Raw genomic sequence first — 21,965 nt, 5'->3', positions numbered from 1 at the left:
ATAAATCAGCAGGTTTTGAGATTTATGCTGGAGTAGATGGACTCCTATTCATTCCACGTACAGGATGATCGAAACACCAGTTTACGAGGTGCGATCAGAAAGTTTCCAGACTGCTCCTATAAAAACCCGTACACTTATCTCAGGTATTAAATTCATCCATCACCCTCGAAATAGTTCCCCCGGGAGTGAACACAACGATCCCAGCGCCGCTGCCAATCCTGGAAGCATCCCTGGAAATCTTTCTTTGTCAGCCTGTCAAGCACCATCTGCGATTCTGCCTGAATCTCTTCTATCGTCTCAAATCTCCTTCCCTTTAGCTGAATTTTCATCTTTGGGAAGAGGAAGAAGTCACACGGAGCTAAATCCGGCGAATAAGGAGGGTGCGGGATGACGGCCATGGTGTTTGAGGCCAATAACTGCCGAACTTTGAGGGCGGTGTGCGCTGGCGCGTTGTCATGATGCAGCAGCCAGTTGTGGTTGCGCCACTTTGACGGCCGCTTCCGTCCTTTAGAATCAGCTGACAGGTCCCATAGCCTATCCCAACAATGTCGCACAAGTCGTTGATGGTACGACGTCGATCTTCGTGAATGGCCTGCCGAATCTTCGTAACATTTTCGGGCGTTGTGCTCGAAGATGGTCGTCCAGAACGCTCGTCATCATCGACAGAGGTTCGGCCATTTTTAAAACGTGAATGCCACACAAAAGTTTGTGCACGACCCATTGCGGACTCCCCAAATGCTTGCTTTAGCGTTTCATAGGTTTCCGTAGCCGTTTTGGCGAGTCTTTGGCAAAATTTGATGCACACGCCATTCCGAAATCGCAGGAGGGCCGGTGTAATGCACTACCAAAACGCCCGTAACTAAGAAACAAATGCTAATTCGATGATGCCGGCTGGCACACTGATTCACTATGAATGTAGGCCGCACCCCTAGCGGCAGAAGCTCGTACTATACCCGGTTCGCCCTCTATTGACACAGTCTGGAAACTTTCTGATCGCACCTCGTATGTCGATGGTTGCAATTCAATACATTTCGATTGGATCAATTTAACACAATATCGCCATGACTACACCACGTCATGTTGTAACCTACTAGCGCCAGTCCGCTTTACGTCTTCGTACCGTCGAAGTGCAAAGATGTCTTTTTGACACGTGCAACGAGTGTCAATTGTCGAAAACTACTATAATCTCCTGTTTACTTGCCTGGAAGAATTTAGGGACACATTTCTCGATTCTCCTGTGCCAAACAAATCGACAAAATCTCGTTTGCTGAACCGTGTCCATGACAAATGAACGTTTTAACAACTGCATCAACCATTGTTATCTTTTCTTATTTCATTATAATTTATTTTTGACAAATAGAATATGTGTCTGGAATGGGTTTCGTAACATTTAAAACACTATGTGCTCATTCCCATGCAAGTTTTAACCTTTCTGAAATTAATACCAGAGAAACATTTAGCGTCGCCACAACTGGCAGGTACAGAACCAGTCAACATGTTGATGACTCGGAGATTGGCTGCTCACAATGAACAGCCAGTGTTTCGAGTTTACCAAGTCAATCTATCAGATTTTCCAGACACGTTTATGTCTGCATCCTGTTTGCAGAGTAAATAAACACATCGTTCAAGAACTCAAGGTAAATATCACGCACTTTAGCATAAAAAAATTCTCAAATCAAGAGAACAACGTCCCGTAGTTATATATTTCATATAATATATAATTAGTGAATTTATTTGAAGTTTCTTTATCATGCAAGTTCTACAAAATACAATACAGACACTTTCTCGAAAACGTTGTAATTAGGTCTGTGTTTTTCAGCGGGGGCACTAAAGGATCGGCTAGTTAAATATTATATTGTTGTAAATTTTAAGATTTCTTTCATCATACGTTTTATTTCATCACTAGAGTAAAGATTATGACGCAAATGCTACTTTATATCTATTAAATCAGAATATACGACACAGTTTCGAGGAGAGGGTCCCCAGATGCAGAAATATTAAGCAACCGCTGCCTCGGGAATTTACATACTGATGTTCGGCGAGCAGGAAAGTAGAGACATCGAAAAGAATTTTCCCCCCTTTTCGACACTTGCATAAATTTAGACTACAGCATTTGCTCTTCATTTTACAAAGAGACAGTTATCACCACCACAGAGGAACGTCCTTGCAACACTGTTACGTTATAAGTTTATCTCCGAAATCACAAACATATTAATGAACACTATCTTCAAAAAGTTAATTCAATTCCAGATATGTTGCCATATTTTCTCCACATCTGAATCTCCATCGCTTTAGGTTTAACGACAAAAACATTATGCCTACCTTTTCTCTCCACATCTCGCCAATCTGAGGTTAACCTTCTTTATGCAATCGTATTTACGTTATTATTGATTTATATAATTATATACACCTGAAGATAGTTCTTTTAGAAACTGAAACATGTAGTGAAAAATGATGGTCTAATGTAAATCGAATATTTCGATAAAGAACATCATTTAATATTTTAAATATTTTAAATGTTAATTAATGTAATATTTTAATATTTAATAAAAATTTATTGTGATTAGACGGACAAGATTTAAACAATATATATTTATTATATCACAATATGACGCAACTTTACCATCTCAATCGTAAGCGTAGAACAGAATGCAATTCTCTACCCAAAGTCGTGTATGTCTATCTGTCCCCAGATTTATAAACAGTGAAGGCGATACATATAATATAGCAGATTTATTTACAGTTTATTTATCGAATAAATAAGGACATATGTTAGAAGTGTCTTCAAGAATACGTAACATTTCTACGAATACTTTGTAATCTGAGATTTAAACTAATTGCCCGTTGCAGCAATAAAAATGCCAGAATGGGGCTTTATCTAAATAAGTGTCTGTTATTTTCCTCAGTTTCACTAGTAGCCTCTGTAATATTATATGAGAAGTGTTTTTACGGCTGTGAAAATGACTACTCTGGTCAGCCGAGTTATGACGTCATTCATTCTGAACATTATTATTATTTATTATTGACTGCAAATGGGTTTTTACCCGGTGGCAGTGGTCCTAAAATAAGACACAAAACAATAAGACACAACAGAACAATGAGATACCAACGTTCTTGGAAAACACGTAGTCTACGAGACTACATGGAGTCATAACCCAAAAGATCACAGCCCACAACTTAATGTTATTCCAAAACTGGCAACGATCACTGCCTCCCTAATTTCTCCCTCCGAATTAGAATAAAAATAATAACTATTTAAATAATTGGTTTATGCAGTTAATAATAAATTACATAAATTTATTAATAAATTAATTACTTCTATTATATATCGTATTATATGAGTGAATTAACAGTAATTCTCTGTTGCTATTGGCACCAAATGTTTACGCCCGCCAGAGACTGCCAGAAAGCTATCTTAAGTTATTTTGATATGTACAGTTACAAGATATTTTTAAAATAAATTTTATTATTAAATTTTTACATGTGTTTAGATGTTTTGTGTAATTTATTTCCCTGAAATTTCGTAAGCAATATTATTCTTACATTTCGTTTTGCTTCTGTGCGTATTAAAACTTCAGTCCTTACTGACGGGTACAAAAGTAAAACCCATTCATTGTCAAATACTCTTAGTTTCCCTGCAAATCTTCTAGATCCAAATGTTCGCTTTCGAATTTTGAACACACTCAACCTACATCCAACGCTTCAGCTAAAACGTTTTGTAAAATTAAACACATTTTGTCGTTATATAAAATGTAATTTTTACATTTTGGGTAAAAATCAGAGAAGCTATAAGATTCTCAACTAACTTTTAGTATAAATTTTATGATTTTGTGGCTTCATACTGTCAAGAATATAAACAATATATAGAGTCAATAAATCGGATTTTAATAACGGTTAAGAAAGCCAAACCTTCCGTGGCATTTTGCATTTAAGCCTCTTACTTATTTTGATTTGAAGTAACTGTACAACCAGGAGCGGTCTCATCTTCACACAGGTATTTCATTCTAACGGATTTGGAAGCTACATCCACGTGGCCTTCACATTTCGCGTGTCCTTTCACTTTCACATATTACAGATGTCTGCAAAACAGGTACAAGATCCAAAGAGGACAGTCACAATAGTTCAAGGTTCGAACCTTTTATGCCGTTATAATCAGTCCGTAAGGCGACCTCGATTGCGAGATAACTCATTCCATAATAAATAAGAGAGGTTTATAGAATTTCCAGGATGAAATCACACACATTACGAAATATTTCATAACGTGTGCTACAAATATAAATTAATTTCTTAACTTTGTATAGTTGCGAGACTAAGCCAAGGATGATAAAATATAATATATTTTGGAGGGGGAAGTGATTCCATTAAAGATACAGTGACACAAATTTCCCCTTTTATGGAACTCAAAGTTAGAAACTAATTCTGAAATTAAACACAAAATTGTTAATTTTGGCAAAGACGTAACATGATCTAAGGAGTCACAAACCATCCTGAGATCGGGCCTCGAATAAAGATGTTGGGTTTAGGGACAATAATAACTTTGTTATAACACTCAAGATAAATATCGAATTGCCAGACCTATGATGAGCGTTGGGGCAAAAAGAATTGGCAAGAAATGTAAGCTTCAGTCGAATTTCCCTGCTCTAAATCTTCAAGCACTCTGCTAGTGTATATAAAATACGACTGAATTAGCATAAACCTATCTCACAAAAGCTTTAGTGACGTCGGTGAGGAGAAATGTTCTTTCAGGAACAAAAAGAATACTTGAAGATATCCGTCTTCTGGGTTATTGCGCCGTGTAGTCTGGTCGATGTTAACCAACGTTTCAGAGGTCATACTGCCTCCGTCATCAGGGCGATGAATACTTGCTTGAATTAAACTGAGCTATTAGAGAAATACTTTGTTCCGCTAATTTAACTAGGCATTAATAGAATAAATTAGAATAAATAAACTTTTTGACTTGATGGTTATTTAATAATAATTTATAAGGTGGTAATATTGATCTCAAATGAGCTCATAAGATCTTTACACGCCCTGAAATGAGAGTGAACGAAACTTCTACGTCTAGTCCACAAACTCCCACCTAATTTCCTAAGATACAGTTCACGAGAAGGAAAGACGACTATAAAACACAATGTACAGGTTATATGCATGTAAAATATGTAGTAAAAATATTGCATAAGGACCTCTTAACTATAGACAGTAGACTGGTTTTACTTCAAAACTTATTTTTCCTATAAATAAATTACGTTCACGTAAAACGTGTTAAAAGTTCAAAAAGGTTAAGTCTGGGCAATATAAATAAAACTACCGTTAAAAGTAAGATATATTAAGAAAGATTTTTCGATTCATGTTAAACATTATTTTAATAAAAAATGCAAATGCTCCTTTCTTAATAAGTCAGTCACGTGTTCTGGGAAAAATGTTTACTGTCTTTTATCTAATATTTTATAACACGTATGTAAAAAATCTTGTAGAATATCCTGTTTCAGACAAAATCTCAATGCTACAAAATTAAACTTATATTTGAAACCAATACCTTTTCTCTGGCTTTTGTACCGCAAAACCAACTTTGGAAAATTTACACACAGAGTAATCACAAATGTTATCGTTCCTATTAAATAGCAGAAATAATGGTTGGAGGAGGACGAATACATTCCTCCGAAACGTCCGTAACCACTGCAAAACAACAACGAGTCATAACTTAGAAATTGCGATCAGCATCTTCACCGCAATAAGAACTTCATATTTACGATAATTAAAGTACATATTTGAGGAGGCAAACAGACAGCCATCTTTAAATACTAAATGTTTCTAGCCGAATATGAACGCAATGTAGCAGTCTAGAGCCCAAGCAACCCTGTAACTGTTGCTATCTTGAAAAATCTTTCTAATTTACATTAAAGTTTACCAGAACTAAAAAGTTATTTTCGAGTTTGGGCGGAACACGAGAAAAATTAACCCAAGTCAAGCGTGAATCGTGACCAGTGTTTTGTTTCAAACCCCCAATGACAATATTCCTTCGCGTTGGTTTGGAAAATAATGGCCCTCTGTCTGAAACTGGCGGAAACTTAAAATTTAATCTGTGATGTTCTCTGAGGGGCGAGGGTTCATAATCATAATAGCCTAATTGGAACACAGAAATCTCGCGTGAGGATAAGAGGATAAGAAGGGGATTTGGAAACTGTGGTACACCAAGCTTTCCATAACTCCCGGACACACAGCTACAAGTAATTAGCCAGTACAGACTTGTTTCCCTGAGCCATAATTTATTACGTAAAATATTTCAGTAAAAAAGAAATAAATGTATTTCTTGCACAAATACTTTATAAATATGTAATTCTAGTCACATAGTTAAACATCTGATGACGTTAATTGTAGATAATTTTGGTAAAAGTGAGTAGAGAATTAGTATCATCGTGTTTAACTCTGATTAGTTTTGATCAAACATGTGTACTGTTTGGTAACGTGACTTCAGAACTTGTGACCTGACGTGAATGTTTATTCAGTGTCAAGAAAGAAATCTTGACAGAAGTTTTCCACCTATCTCGTCCGTACCTCAGTTCCGACTAACGTCCGCCATAAGCCACGCGTTAGCCCCAAGATTACACTTTTTACGCCACTGACCTTGCCACGTGAAACTAATATCCTTCTGTCTGAGTAAAACACAAGGTTATAACACCGAATTATATATTTATTACATTATCGTTAACATTAGAGTTGTCTCCGCGAAGTAAACAACAGATCGCATTCATTGCGTTCTGAATGCTCCTAGCTGAAATGAAAATAAAACCATGTAATTCATACAAAATTTAAGCGTTACCACAATTATGGTCCACATAAGGGGACCAGGTAATATAAAAGCATGCACGCATGATATCTGAATTCTTCAGCATTTCCTGGGCTGATGACGATTTAACACATATTCACAGTGAAAAATTCAAATTTCGAAGTCAGTTTTTCCAGGTAAACACTAGAGTCGTTTTAAATATAATCAATGGGAAACTTGGATCTAATTTTATGTCCAGTATAATGAATTGTATCAAATGAAAGTTCTTACAGGATTTTTGATCAGAATATGTAACTAATGGAACTGTGGATCAATTGGGAATTGTAACTAATTTAATTTTCAGTTTGGTGGTCAGCCTGTCTAGTTTGTGAACGCGAACAATGCTTTAATTTAATACATACATACGAGATCATATATGTCATGAATACATGATTAAAACACAGGTAATCGAGCAGTCACGCAACCCATTTCTGACTCACGTTGTATTTGTCAAAAACAAATGACATTAACATCATAGAGTAACATAAAATGTTACGTTAAGTGCTGGAAATGTCCACCACATTCAGCGATGCATGGATTCACAATTTTCCTCTTGTTTGACAAAGACCGGCGGAGAGATTCAGCAGTGACGCTTCAAATGCGGAGCTAAATATTTTATTTTAATATTTCCAACGTGCACGGGTTGCTTTTGTACACTTTCTCCTTCAGAACCCCCTAAGACAGACATCCGGTGGCTATAGTTCCGGCGATCGAGGGGGCGAAAAGTTTTTCAATAAATAATGAGACAACCAAAGCACCAGCTCAGAACCTGCATTGTTGACTTTGCTGTATGCGACGTCGACCGATTTAGCTTAAACTAGCAGTTTCGTTCGTCGAATTCCAAAAAGGAAATTCAATTGATAATAAACTCCTGGTAACGTTCAGCTGTTACCCTTTCAGTGCAAAATAAAATGTTACCTGATATCCCCCGTCCAGAGACAGCACACCATAATCCGACATTTATAGAATGCGGCAGAATTTCATGGAAATAACGCGGATTTTCAGCACTAAATATCTTGCTATTTTGGCTATTAATGTATCTACTTACGTAGAACCATGATTCATTACTAACAAAACTTTTATCAGCACTCCACATTGTGCTGTCGTAGTTATTAACTTTTATATTTAACTATAATTTTATCTAAAATGTCTACATTCCTTTGAATTAAATTTGTTTACGATTTGCAGCATTGCAGTTGAAGCACTACGCAACGAACTTCTGCAGACATGTCATCCAATTCGATCTATGGATGTTCTCGACGCTTCTCGGTCACACACCCACGAAGACGACGAGCCCGCATAACAAACTCCAAGGTCTTCCCGTAGGGCCGGCTATAGCAAACGATTTGGTGCCAAAAATTTAAAAACTGGCACACGAGGAGAAACACCTGGCATCTATCATGTGAGTGCTGCATGGAACTAGCACAATGATACATGAAAGGCTAATGGAGCAGACAAATTTATCAATAACGTAACCTTTGAGAAGCATATGGGCAAAATTTTAAGATCAGATCTAATATAAGTACAATTAAGAGACTGTCTAATGTAACGTAATATATTTCGATGTTCTGAACAAGTCTCTTAAGCGTTACTTTACTAATTTCTTCCATATGAAATTGATATTTTGGGCACAGCGTTAGTAAATATACAACGAAAATATTTAGACTGTAAAAAGAGTAGTCACAATCACTACTGTCGAGATAGCCCCATTAAACTAAATACACCACCATTATATCTCTTGTACACGAAATGCGTAGAGCAATTTTCTGAAAATAATTAGAGATATGACATAATTAGCTACATAATGATATAGGCCATGATATCTTTCATATCCAGTTCTATTCATATTTTATTAAACAACCTACAATACGATGCTGTGGACTTATAATTTTAGCTATTAACAATTTAGTTAAGCCACAAATGAATAAATGAATGAATGTGTGAAATGTTTCTTTTCAAGAGCAGTAAGACTGCCATACGAACGAAATTCTTCTTCTCAGGTTGTCCGAAAGACATTTTTCATTAGCGCCCTCGTAATACAGACTTCGGTTCTTTTATCATATTTTGCAATACCACAATCATTATACTTGTGGGTTGTATCAGACATGAAATATCTCAACATGTGATTGTAAGTTACACATAAAAAATCCAGTTCGTATGGAATAGTCTCGCCTAACCGCCCAACAGAATCAGACAGCTTGTGTGGCATTTCATTGTTCCGACGTCGAAATCGAAGGGCAAAAACGTGCATGTTCGTCTTATTGTATTGAGCACTTGGGAGGAGACGCGGACTTTAGTAACCTAAATAACGTCAATAATCCTCAGATATCCTGCAGAGCAACATAAACGTAAATTTATTAGCCTGTAAGAACCGAAAAATATATCGCTCAGTGGTAAAATGGTTACCAATCGCGACTGCCTTCAAAACAGTTAGTTCACCTGTTTTTAAGTCTACCTGTTTAATATACACTACCCATTTTACATCTCAATGAACGTTAAATTGACATAATATCTGCAGTTTTCGATCTGTAGTTATAATAAATTCATCAATTAATCGACTGACCTACTAACAAAAGAAGAAGTACTGCTACATTTAAGAATGGAATCAACGACTCCCACATTCCGCTGGTATGTGTCAGTTGCCTAGAAGCCCCTAAGCAGGCATATAACATATTATACTACCGGATAATCCGAAACACTAATACAGCTACTGTTGTGCTTCTAATTAACACCGTCACCTTTTAGAAATTTTATATTTTAAGCTAATTAAACCAACGCCTAATAGTGAGGTTAGGACAGAGTGTCAATAAATCTTTAGGCCTGTTAGTTATAATTTGGTATGATATAATTTATATTAAATGATTTTCGAAGGACATTTTTATAATGATGTCCCTGTCAGTATTTCATTATAAATAACTTCGACTAAATTACCTTTGAGGTAAGTGTATTCCAAGCAAATATCTTGACAACTCGTCGAAAAAGTTTCTTATAAGCTGGCAGTGGACATGTTGAAGGCAGAAATACGCAACTGGAAGAAATAATAAAGGAATTAATTAAAGATAAACCAACGAAGAAAATTCTCTGGAAGAAAATTATGTCCGCAGAAATTTGCATGTTAGCCGTAATTTTAATATTGATCGTCATGAAGTCAAGTTGGCTATAACTGCGTCATTTATTTGGCTTATGCAGTTATTTGTGAATAGGTCTAGGTCAATTGCCTATTAACTCTCTTCAGCAGAATTATAAATGGTTTTTATTTCTGCTTCAAAATCTTTCAAAACGAATTTCCCATTTTCCACTGCCAACTATATATAATTATCTTCCTTTGTAGTCTACATTAAATACACACACAAACATGTATGTACATCCAAATGATCGTATAAGAACACTGGACAGAAATGAACCCTGATTTCTTACTTTTGAATCTGGTTGTCCTCTACCACATATTTATTTAATGTCGACATACAGGGAGACGTGGTCTGGTAGAGACCTGTTGATCTCTGTGGAACGCTGCCAAGTTTAACACGGGAATGTATAAGGCAAGATTCTATAATTTCACAACCACTTCTCCATTCTTCCAACTGTTTTTATAGCTCTCAAAGTTTGGTCTGTCCATATTCAGAATTAATTCTCAAACGACATTTGGCAAGACTCAATGGAAAGGAGATAGGATATTCGTAAAGTCTGAATATACGCTGAAAAATATAAAGAATAAAACGAAATAGCAAATAAAATAATACATCATTGAGTTGAACATAATTTTAACTTTTATTTAACATAGCTATATGTTGAGACAAATTATTGCGGAAAAATGACTTTTATGTTCCTGGCGTTAGGACAATGGATGGTTTACTTACTTCATTCCAGTTAATCAAGGCATAAAATTCTCACATTCACTCTTTTGATTTAATTACCATAGATACTTCCTCCCCAGTCCTCATATTTCACCGTAAAATCGCCTTTAAAATACAGATACAATAACCTCTGCAGTTGATACAACTTAGACCTATTAACTAAATTCCACGCTACAGGGTCCTCATCGGCCTAATATTGATAAATATATTCAATGTTATGAGAATCGAATATTTATATCCGTCCGCACAAAACACGCCACTGAACCTAATTACAACCCACAGGACACCTTTATAACCGATTTCTAAAATATTAATTTTAACTTCAACTGCTAGGGTAAAATATTTTATTCATAAGTGGTAAGGTGGGCCAAACTGACCCGACGAAAAATACTTCATAAATATAAATTTTATGATACACCTATATATTTTAAATTCACTTGAATTTCACTACACCACTCTTTCACTATCATCACTCCTAAAAACACTATAGAAATACAGAAACTACATAAAACAATACATAAGAATTATCAATTCAAGTAATTTTGGTTATAATAAATGAGAATAAATTTTTCAAGTGGTTTAAAATCATAATGTGCATAGTAATATTTTATCCGTTTGACCGCCAAAATATAAGTAACATTTCAACATCAGCTCTCTTTGTTTTTTCCTGAAGACAATTTTTAACTTCAATAGAAGGAAACCAATTATCTCATGCAATATTTCTGTTTGTTATGTTCCACTGCAGACAATTTGTGCAGGTAGACTTCTTCAAGCATCATGAGACGTGTTTCATGTCGTAGTTAACGTGGACATAAACTATCAACTGTTAACTGTTCGTCTGAAACTACAAAAAATATATATTAAAAACCCAGACACAGCTGAAAGCTTATTGTTTTTCTCTGTCTTAATTCGTGTCCTGTTGTCATAAAATCTTGGATATATTATTGCTGAAATATATCCTTGACTGTAACATCGCGCGTGTATAATCCTTTAAGATGTCTAGGAGCCCCACCCCCTCTGAAAGATCTACCGTTGCCAATTTGATACTTTTAGTGGGATTAAAGAAGTTTGCTTTTCCGTATAGGAATATTTAGATCTTTCATTCGACTGCGTAATGAAGACTAGAATCTAAAACTTCATATGTAAATAACAGTTACCAAGCAGTCTCTAAATCACTTGAAGGAGAACGCTTTGCAAGTGCACGTGCACTCAAGGATAATGCGTTATTCAACTGCGTCTTGAGGTGCATCGTGTACACTTGAACAGAACTTTTCCAAACAGAATTTGCATCATGCACACATTGATTTGCATTCCACTTCTTCGATCAGACTCGGTCTCGTCACTATGAATGACATTCTTTATCAGTTTCCTTACACCTTCGTCGTTCGTTTCCTCTAGTAACCTTGCAATGTTTAATCGTTTTTACCCTCTACTCACGATGAACATGGAACAAAATAAGTCTGTCTAAACGTGCTTTCCGACGTCAACAGGATTCTTACTGATTCTGCACACCTGCAAACTGCTGCATTAAAATGCGAATGGCTTGTTCTTGCAATGCTAAAAAGAAACCATTACTTACTGTTTTGTTACGGAAACTGATATACCACGTTTCTGTACTGGCGATAAACAGTTTTGTCTCTGAATATATATGCCATAGAAATATCCTTTATTCCAAAATCAAAAGCTATGCCACAAATGACGAAGACGCATTGAGAAATGTCACAGGTCATAACATTTAAAGAACGTAAGCATAGTTCAGAAACAGATTCAATATTTTCGCAGCAATAAATATGTGGATTATGCTATTCTCGGTTGTGAAGTCTGAAGTCTTGTAGGCGGTTACGAAGGTTTCGAAATAAATTTAGTAGCCAGTAAGTTCCAGAAGACCAAATTCCACAGCAGATACAGCACTTCTCTGAGAAGTAACTTCATTTACGGACACCACAAGCGTAACTCGGGCATTCGGAAAAAGTGAACAACAAAATACATACACAGAGATAAAATTAGCTTTAATACTTAAACGTTATGAATGTCTACCAAAATCTAAAGCTTGAGATAAGCATGATTGAAGAAATTCACAGATTACACTGAATATCAATGACCTCCGGAATCTTAAAACACACCACAGTGAACAGATCTATGATCTGCACAGCAAATTATACCAGTAACACGGTACCATTGTCTCTTAAACATTACTGTTGGTCCCAAAACGGCATTTATTTGGAAACCAGAAATTTTGAATATTGCCAGACGAGACGCAAAACAATTGCGTGGTTTCCTTTTTCAGAAATTGACTGAGACTCCATGGGCTACGATCAGACTGGTTACGTGTACATCAGAACTCGGTATAAACAACCAAACCTTATGGAGTAGAATATATTTGTCTCGTTCTACCCATCAAGGACGGGAAATGGAAATAATAAAAATCAGAATCAGAAAAGCAGAAACTTGCAGTGTCAGAAGTATCCTAGAAGTAGTTGTTGGAAGTAACAGATAGTAGTAGTAGTAGTAGTAGTAGTTGATAGTAACGGCTGTAGTAGGAGTCGTAATGGTGATAGTGAGAGGCCTACTGGTACGCCCTACTTGTTAAGTAAGTTACTTATGTGTTTTGTTGTAATATTATGTACATAATAATCAAATAGTCGTACATGATGGCTGAAAAAGAACAACTTCATAACTTAGTGTTTGAAAGACGCCCATAATGGGAAACGAGAAGCCAAAACACCAAACAGTGATCTCTCCAAAATAGTTTAGAATAAGATTGGTTTGAAAAAGCAAAGAACATAAAGTAAAAATACCCCTTTAATTGAAGAGTTACCGAATACATATAACTTTGCTTGTGATAATAAATTTCGGTTGACCCAGTGAGCCGGGTGCCAGTTTACACCACTTCGGCAATACACGGAGGCAAACTGATAATACGCGTAACCGAAAAAAAAATTTCTTCAGTACTAATGTTTTACCAACATCACACATTCAGACCTAAACATGGAAGTAGCCATAATGTTAGATCCCTGTAGCCTGTAGGTATCATAAACCCGACACCCAGTCGATTCTTGTATCGGACAGATACTCTAATATACTGTCCCTTTGCAAAAAAACTCATCAATTATTTTCCTTGTTTTCTCTGGTTTAGTTTTGTTACAGAATTTTAATTGGGCTACTAATTCTTTCATCTCTGTGACTTAACACTTTATAAGGATAAAAACTTGTCCCAGAACAAATAAATGAATATCACATACGATGATAAATTATTCTTCTCACGTGACATGTTCTTTCTTTTGTTTTATCTCTTTCATGTTTCCTCTGTCACAACTGTTGTACGATATTAACACTTGCCAATACCATAAGAAGAGGATTATGGAAAAATAAGATAATTTTGTATGTTAAGTAGCAATGGAGGGAGGGAGGCTAGTACGTTAACTCCTCCTCTGAACATCGTAGATGATGATATAGAGAAAATACCATCGGCATGACTGGAGACAAGAAATAAAACATGTTAAACTGAAGGATAAGGTATAAATACCAGCAACGAGACACCCAAGCCGACACACACCTCTGAATTATCCGACGCAAAGGAATCTTGCCAGCAGCGGAGGAACATGAATACGGTATGTATAGTACCATTATGGCATGCTTGTGGTGTCTCAGCGCGGCGCGAGGTTGGGAAACTTGAAGAGGGGATTCCCACTGCGGGAGACGACAAATTTCTTCCTCTCAGAAATGAGAGGTTTAAGGACAAGGCGTCAAAGAGCTTGGTGGCCTGTAGTAACTCACTAGCTACTTCTTTGCTTAGTTCAGCAACGGCGTATCAACTACAGTGATTGCATAGATTTAGACAAAACGAGTGATGAGTAATGTAGATGAAAAATAAATATTAAAAAAACGGTCGTGGCCTATTTAAAGGCAATATATCATCATCCGCTTGGTGGGACTCACGCAGAAGTGTAAAGTACTATACCCAGCGTTGAAACAGTTAATGTGTTACGTATCATTCTTAATAATATTTTTGTTTATTTAATGACGTATCCAATTTCTTTATACTATATAGTATTGAGTTATAGCATTATTACTGAAAAATAAATTGAAATGAATGAGGAAGATAGCGATCGTGGTCTAAATTAAGGAAATATTTAGGCATCTGCCTGTAGGGACTGAGGAAAAAACTAAAATTTTCTTAGTGAGGATTTCCGGTCTTCAGGCCATAAATTTAACTCGCGACCTTCCGACACCTACTGGTCGGCGACAGTTGGTATCCTCATGTTATAAAATGAGGAAGACAACGGGCGAATTTACAATTTACAGCCACATAGCGTGCCAACGTTTTGACTTTCAAGAAAAACAAGTAGGTGACAGAAACATTCATGACTTCTGCTGTATTACGAAACACAATACTGTAATCTAGTATGTGGCATCTATCTAATAGAGTAATATCAAAATTTGACATATTAACGTAGTAATATTTCTGAATATGGGCTCAAATGTGTCACGGCAATGTGCAAGATGGTCACTGGGCGTAAGAAAACTGAAACGTAGTTATTCTGACTGACGAAACGTTGGCATGACTACACCAACTTTGAACAAGCCAGTAGGCAACACCATGCATTCCGTCTACAGTTACTGACATGCAGTTGCTGTCTTAACTCACCGAATGACTGACGAAACAACAAACTTCATGCAACGGAAGTTTTGCTAAGGGGTTCATTATTGCCGAAAAACTTGTTCGCCGGTTGAATGAAGTTAACAGTTTCGCTGAAGCTTCAGAAAGGGATTTAATCTGTCCTCCCATCTACCTCTCTGGGTCATTTTATGTATTTCCGTCTTCATTCTGCTATTGCGGTATCAATGAATATTATACGGGCAGTTAAGAGTAACCAATGATTAATTGTTTCTATTTCGTGACTAGAGACCATTAAGTTCACTGACTGTTTCAAGAATCGAATGCAGATTGTGTCCAATTTTAAACGAAAGTCTTATGTCCTGATCTTGAAAATTGTAGGGCAAACACAATAAGAATTTTATTTAAATACTCTGTTTTAACCGTATAAATCCTATTGTGTGAAGGTGGAACAAATGTTAAAAAACTTATAACAAATCTTTTGATTAAATGTTGTAGGATTTGAGGTTTTCACTTCGGTGAGTGTGAAGATGGCTGTCTTCTGGGTTGTTACGCCGTGTAGTTTGGTAAATTTCCACAAACGTTTCAGAGGTCCTTGCTACCTCAATCGCCCTGATGATGGAGGCAGCAATGCCCTCTGAAACGTTTGTAGAAATCTATCAGGCTACACGGCGCAACAACCCAGAAGACAGCCATCTTCACTAAAAGTTCCTTGTTGTTTTCTTCATTGTGCAATTTAAGGACCGATTTATGTGCATACTTTCCACTAGCACCTACAGGGACGAATCTAACCTTGTCAGACACATCACAGTAAAGAACGGTTCAAATAAACGATTATATCGACTTAAATACACAACGGTGACACAGCCATATATGAGAAAATAACACAAAATTTTGATCGGAAATTCCTAGAGAGAGAGACATTACTTTGGAAGATCTAGATCCAGATCTGAGAACAATATTAAACAAATAGGATTAGGGATGTGATCTGTGTTATATTCTTCAGGACAAAATTCAGGTAAGAGACGTGAACAAGGTAATGAGCTTCCATATTTGATAAAAGGTAAGAAATTTTATTACAAGCTGAGAAAACGTAAGCTAATCAAGAATTACTGTATTTTGTAGAGTCAGTCAGATAATTAGCGACATCTATTTTTGGGAAACAATTCACAGGTAACTGTAATTGATTTTCAGCTTATATTCGTACTGGGCACTGTGGTGGCTCTAGCGTCAGCCGCCCCACAAAAACCAGAGGAACCTATCGCCATCAAAAGCCAAAACAGCAAATACAACCCCGATGGGTCTTATGAGTACAGGTGAGTTCTATTATCCCTATTTAAACGATGTCCGGTTTCTTAATATATGCATGGTTTGACTTTAATGAAATCAGTTTCATAATTTTTTTTAATTTTGTCTATTCTAATTCGGTGATAAATGTTCGGGTTTCCTGAGCCAGCTACTTAATTAGTTAATTAGTTGTGTACTCTACGCTCCTTGCTTCCTAGAAAACAAGACATTTTTCATGTCCTTACTCTATTTCCTATTCAATAGATTTTGAACCAACTGACAAATTTTAAAAAAGTAAAACAGAAAAACTAGCTTCTTGTACTACATCTGATAAAGTGGAATACCGTTTTGAGTCTTGAGTTCATCTAAATATATCGAAATGGTAGAACTAAAACGTTTCAGAGTAACTACAGTAGACAGTAAATTCCACCGAAACGTCGGTAATTATCAAATTTCGACACGGCCGGATACCCAGAGACTGCACAATTTTATGGACTACCACGAAAACTTCAAGCCTGAAGGAGAAAACTATTCGACGTCGATCTTTATAATTTGTACTCTTCGTCGATTGTTATTTGGCGATCAAATCAAGGAGGTTGAGATGGGTTGGTATGTAGCACGCAGATTCGTTTGGAAGATCTGGAGGGAAAAACCATAAAGACCTGGGTGTATACAGAAATAATAATGACAACAGTAATCTTAAAAAATATTATGGGAGAATGTGGATTGGGCTCATTGTGTTAAGAATAGCTGGATCTTTTGAGCATGGTAATAATCTTTATAATTATAATTTCTTGATCTGGTGACTGGTTCTACATCATGATAGAAGTTACAGAATGGAAATATGTTCGGTACCGGTGGTCAGAAAGTGAATTCTACGATGCATTTTGTTCTGTGCATAAATATTTCTGAAATGTCGGAAGCCCTTAAATACAATAAGGCCAAAATGTCATTAATATATGCCCATTTTGTTAGCTCACAAAATAATTCCATTCTCGACGTGCAGAAAATACTTTCTTAGTATTCTTATGTTGTAGAGGTTTAGCAAAAGGCTCATGGTTTCTCCGATTTTCGGCTTTTACGGATATTTAGTCTTATTTATATTTTACTGTCTTTCCTTAACAAATTTCAAGGTTTGTCACGGTATGTCTCCAAATTTTCCATGTGATCTCCTCGTTCTTCACACTCCCTTGTAATAAAATGTCGAGTGTTTTGGGATAGATATTCGTTGTTTCCTGCACAAAAGTAGTATCCAACTGACATGACTCATCGCCCTGATGATGGCGGCAGCAAGAACCTCTGAAACGTTGGTAAACATCTACCAGACTACACGGCGAAACAACCCAGAAGACAGACATTTTCTTGTTAACATTTGTTGGACGAATGCTGACCTATGAATTCTAATCTCGTTTCACGACTATAAGAATAGAGTACCAACGAGTGACGTCAGTGAGAGGCCCGGAAGTGAATGAGCGTCACTCGTCTTCAGAAACTGAGGAGACCCCATTCGAATAGCCTAGTTTGGACGAGGGACCTCCACTACATGTATCAGAGGCACTAGTGGCCAGACACACTATAGGAAGACAATAATTTATTTAATCTTGGAACAACGAAATAGGTTTGTATGTCACTCTGCCCTTGAAATCTCGTGACTTGACTTCTCCATCTGTGGTTAGTTCTGATTAACGCAGACGTAAATCCTTTTAGTTTAAGTTAATTGCAAAGTATAATACTTTATAGGAATCTTCTACTTTTCGTAGAAAATACGTGTAAACATTATCTCAACATATCGAACTTCGGTCCTGAAAGTGCACAACGCAACCTTAACCAAAATTTGTAAAAAGCCTAAAAACCTGATTGCTTTGTTTTGAATTTTCAAGTAACAAATTATACTTACGACTCTTTATATTTGTACTAAATGTAAAAATCACGCTTTTGCCCACTTTGTGTTTATTTTAGACTCCTACTTAATGCATATCATATTAAAATGATGTTCAAGTACAGTGTCAGACATAACTGACAAGAAATATATCAAAATGTCATTGAGTTCACATATAATCTACATAGTGTAATAGTTTTTGTACAAACAGACTATACTGAGTACTACAAATGATATCTATAAGTAATATTAATATTTTATTTTTATTTTATTTAGTGTTCTGTCTGACGACAGGTCCATATGAACAGGATCCTTCCATCCTTTTCTCGGACTGGGACCTGTTCATATACGTTCTTGGCAGATGATCCAGAAGTGGTTTGCCATTGCCTTCTTCTGTGTGTGAATGGAGTAATTGTTGGGATGCCACGGGGAAACCGGGGAACCCCCGGAGGAAAACTCCGTGTTGCCTAGATCGGGAATCGAACCCGAGACCCCAGGATTACAGGGCCAGCGTTCTAACCGCTAGACCACCGTGGCATTATTAATATTTTTTCCGATTTAAAGTGTTTACGAAGACATCAGTAAAGTCTAACATTTGGTCAATACTTAGTAGCTGATCATGAAACTGAAGTTTGACCATTTTACTGAAAATAGTCGAAAAGTGTCATCAGAGGTCTGATTTATTTTCATTGCAGTTACGAAACTGCTAACGGCATAAAGGCACAAGAAGTTGGAACCCTGAAAAAGGCAGCTGCCCCGGAAGACGGAAACGTAATTGTAACCCAGGGCTCCTATACTTACACGAGCCCGGAAGGAATTCAAATCACGCTTCAGTACGTTGCGGATGACGTAGGTGGCTTCGCCCCTCAAGGCGACCATCTGCCCACATCACCACCAATACCAATCGCAATCCAGAGGGCCCTCGACTACTTGGCAACGCTGCCACCCACTCCAGAAACACCACGAGGTCGTCCTTAGTCGGCACAAACAAGAACTCAGCTTGTCAAACTTCTGGAGATATTTTGTATCTGTTAAACCATTCACATTTCCACTACTATGAAACAATAAATCACGTTTCGCCTCCTAGATGGCAGCATCATAAAAGTGGTTTCCGAATTCTCCACTAGATATTGCTGTAAGTCTAATTTTGTATCCTGTTCACTTCGAGTTTCGATGTCAGTGGCATGCAACAAATATTTTCTAATGCATTGAAAGACAAGTTTCCAGTAAACTTTATACTTGCTGATACTTCTGTTGTATCAAATTGCTAAGGTATTCGACAACGATGAGAGAATAGTTTTATCTTATGAGCTGTTACTTCTAAAGTAGACACTCGCAAACATTTTCGAAAATTGGACTGTAACATAATTACGACTTTTAGAAAATTCGTAGCGAAATAAATCACGATTTACTCGTTCGGGGTAAGTTCCAAGTTTGTTTTAATATGAATCTGATTCTCTGTTTTAATTATCAGAATACGTCTTACAAAATGTAACAGCTCTCTCTCTCTCTGTCCTAGCCAATCCTTTACGCCAAAATCTTATTATTTTCCGATGGGAGTGCAGTTGTAAAATCATACTCGCGGATAAGTCTTCTATTCGACTATGCGTTGCAACTCTACTTTCAGAAGAGAAGTGGTCCAATATTTACGTCAACTGGCTATAAAGAAGTACAAATCTGGTGTAGGTTTTAATATAGGCAGTTACCCCATTCGATTTTTTTCTTAAATATGAATAAATGAGAGTAGTTGTCTGAAAAACACGTCTTTCTCATTAACTCTATTTTCATATTAAACCTGCCATACATTTTGTAATATTAGAAGCGCGTGGTATCTTTATAACGTTTATAATCAGGCTATTTATTGGCGGAAATTCGTTTAAAGTCGTTTAAATATGACCTAAGACTGAAATACTTATCCTTGCCAATTTCTCATTGAAATTTCTAATAGTAACATCCCTAATGTCTCACCTCAGAACAACCCAACGGTTTCAGGGTATATTATACGAGTCAAAAAACCTTATAAGCGCTGTATAATACATGGTTTAGAGACATTTATTTCATAGTGTTGGTAACTAATTAAAATTAGAACTCCAGCCTCAAGTTATCAAAGCTGTGTAAAGTTTTGAAGAACCCATAAAAAAATATTTGTATGGAATTGTCGAAAATTCTTTTTTGTTTCAGAAATTGTAAGACTGACACATATACCCTCGCACCGGTATATTATACAATGCTATTTCGTTAAAGATATGCATTTTTACAAAGTCTATTGAAACGATCCCAGAAACGTATGATTATATGCGAGGTTATAATTAATACTGCAAACCAAAAGGTGTCTTAGACGTTGCATTGACTGCTGCATTACGAAGTTATTTTAGGATATATGAGTTATAAATATCAATCTGAAAACTATTACAAGAAATATAAAATAATTTGTATGTTGTACTACTATAACTAGTTTCCGCCAATAAATAAGTAATTAGCACAACTTAATGTTTCTTAATTGATATATACTCGTATATAATTACCACTTGCAGGAGCTTAGCATTTTTACTCTCACCACATTTCCACAGCCAGAATGGTCGGGCACTTTTGTAGGTCTTCTAGAATTTGTCTGTTGGGCGCGATTAAAACATATAATTTTGTATGATATCGCGTACCAATAAAATACTGCTCTGCCATCTAGTGCTAAATGTTCAGAGAAACAAGGAATTGCTTAGTACGTTTAAAATTATTCACACCCCATTACGCAAGATTCTTGTATCAACTGTTTTCAGAGCGTGTCATGTGTATATATGTTTGTTTCTTAATGGAATTTAGAAATATAACTAATCACATACAGAGCTTTACTCACTGGGTTGGAGATTCGGTTGGTAAAACAGTCGGTTTTTCCATCGTAATAAAATAAATCTTACCCGAGAACCAAATCCTTAGCCTAGTTACAAAATTTCTATGTTACACCAGCTCAGGACACAGATGGACTGATGAGCTCAGAAAGTGCAGCGTGGTTTACGTAAGTCGATCTACATCACGTGCAGATGCTTTGGAATTAAACAATAGTCAAACAATACTCTTGTATGATTTGAGGTTTTCACAGCGGTGAGTATGAAGAGTCATCGCCCTGATGACGGAGGCAATATGACCTCTGAAACGTTGGTAAACATCGACCAGACTACACAGCGCAAGAACCCAGAAGACAGAAATCTTCATACTCTGATGACGGAGGCAGTATGACCTCTGAAACGTTGGTAAACATCTAACAGACTACACAGCGCAACAACAGAGAAGACAGAAATCTTCATATTCTTGTACTGTACAGTTCAGTCTGCATCTTCATATGCGCAGTAAGGTTATCAGGTAACAGTTGAATAAGACTGGACACAAATACAAAACAATGAACTCAGTCGTATCTACTTTCCCAGCCATGTTAGATCCAAGTGACACAAACAAAGGATGTTTCCCGTTACTTTCCAGTAAATGTATTCAATTAATTTATCCGTAGGT

General features: G+C 36.5%; 2 protein-coding genes across 3 annotated transcripts in view; one reads left to right on the top strand and one right to left on the bottom strand.

Moving 5' to 3' along the window:
- The window catches only part of LOC110835981 (folliculin-interacting protein 2), a 490,121-nt gene that overhangs the window by 284,474 nt on the left and 183,682 nt on the right, over nucleotides 1-21,965 (bottom strand). The gene's annotated exons all lie outside the window — the stretch shown is intronic.
- Nucleotides 14,132-20,949, top strand: LOC110840267 (endocuticle structural glycoprotein SgAbd-4-like). The gene is made up of 3 exons (XM_022085175.2): nucleotides 14,132-14,291; nucleotides 16,493-16,614; nucleotides 19,160-20,949. Exons 1-3 carry the CDS (start codon nucleotides 14,283-14,285, stop codon nucleotides 19,440-19,442), a joined length of 414 nt encoding a protein of 137 aa, XP_021940867.1. The 5' UTR covers nucleotides 14,132-14,282; the 3' UTR covers nucleotides 19,443-20,949.

This window comes from Zootermopsis nevadensis, unplaced genomic scaffold (assembly GCF_977971745.1).
Source record: "Zootermopsis nevadensis isolate Lab colony 2312 unplaced genomic scaffold, Znev_1.0 Znev_ptg000010l, whole genome shotgun sequence".
Lineage (NCBI taxonomy): Eukaryota > Metazoa > Arthropoda > Insecta > Blattodea > Termopsidae > Zootermopsis > Zootermopsis nevadensis.
Note: the sequence above shows the minus strand (reverse complement) of the source record. Positions and strands in the feature narration are given on the sequence as shown.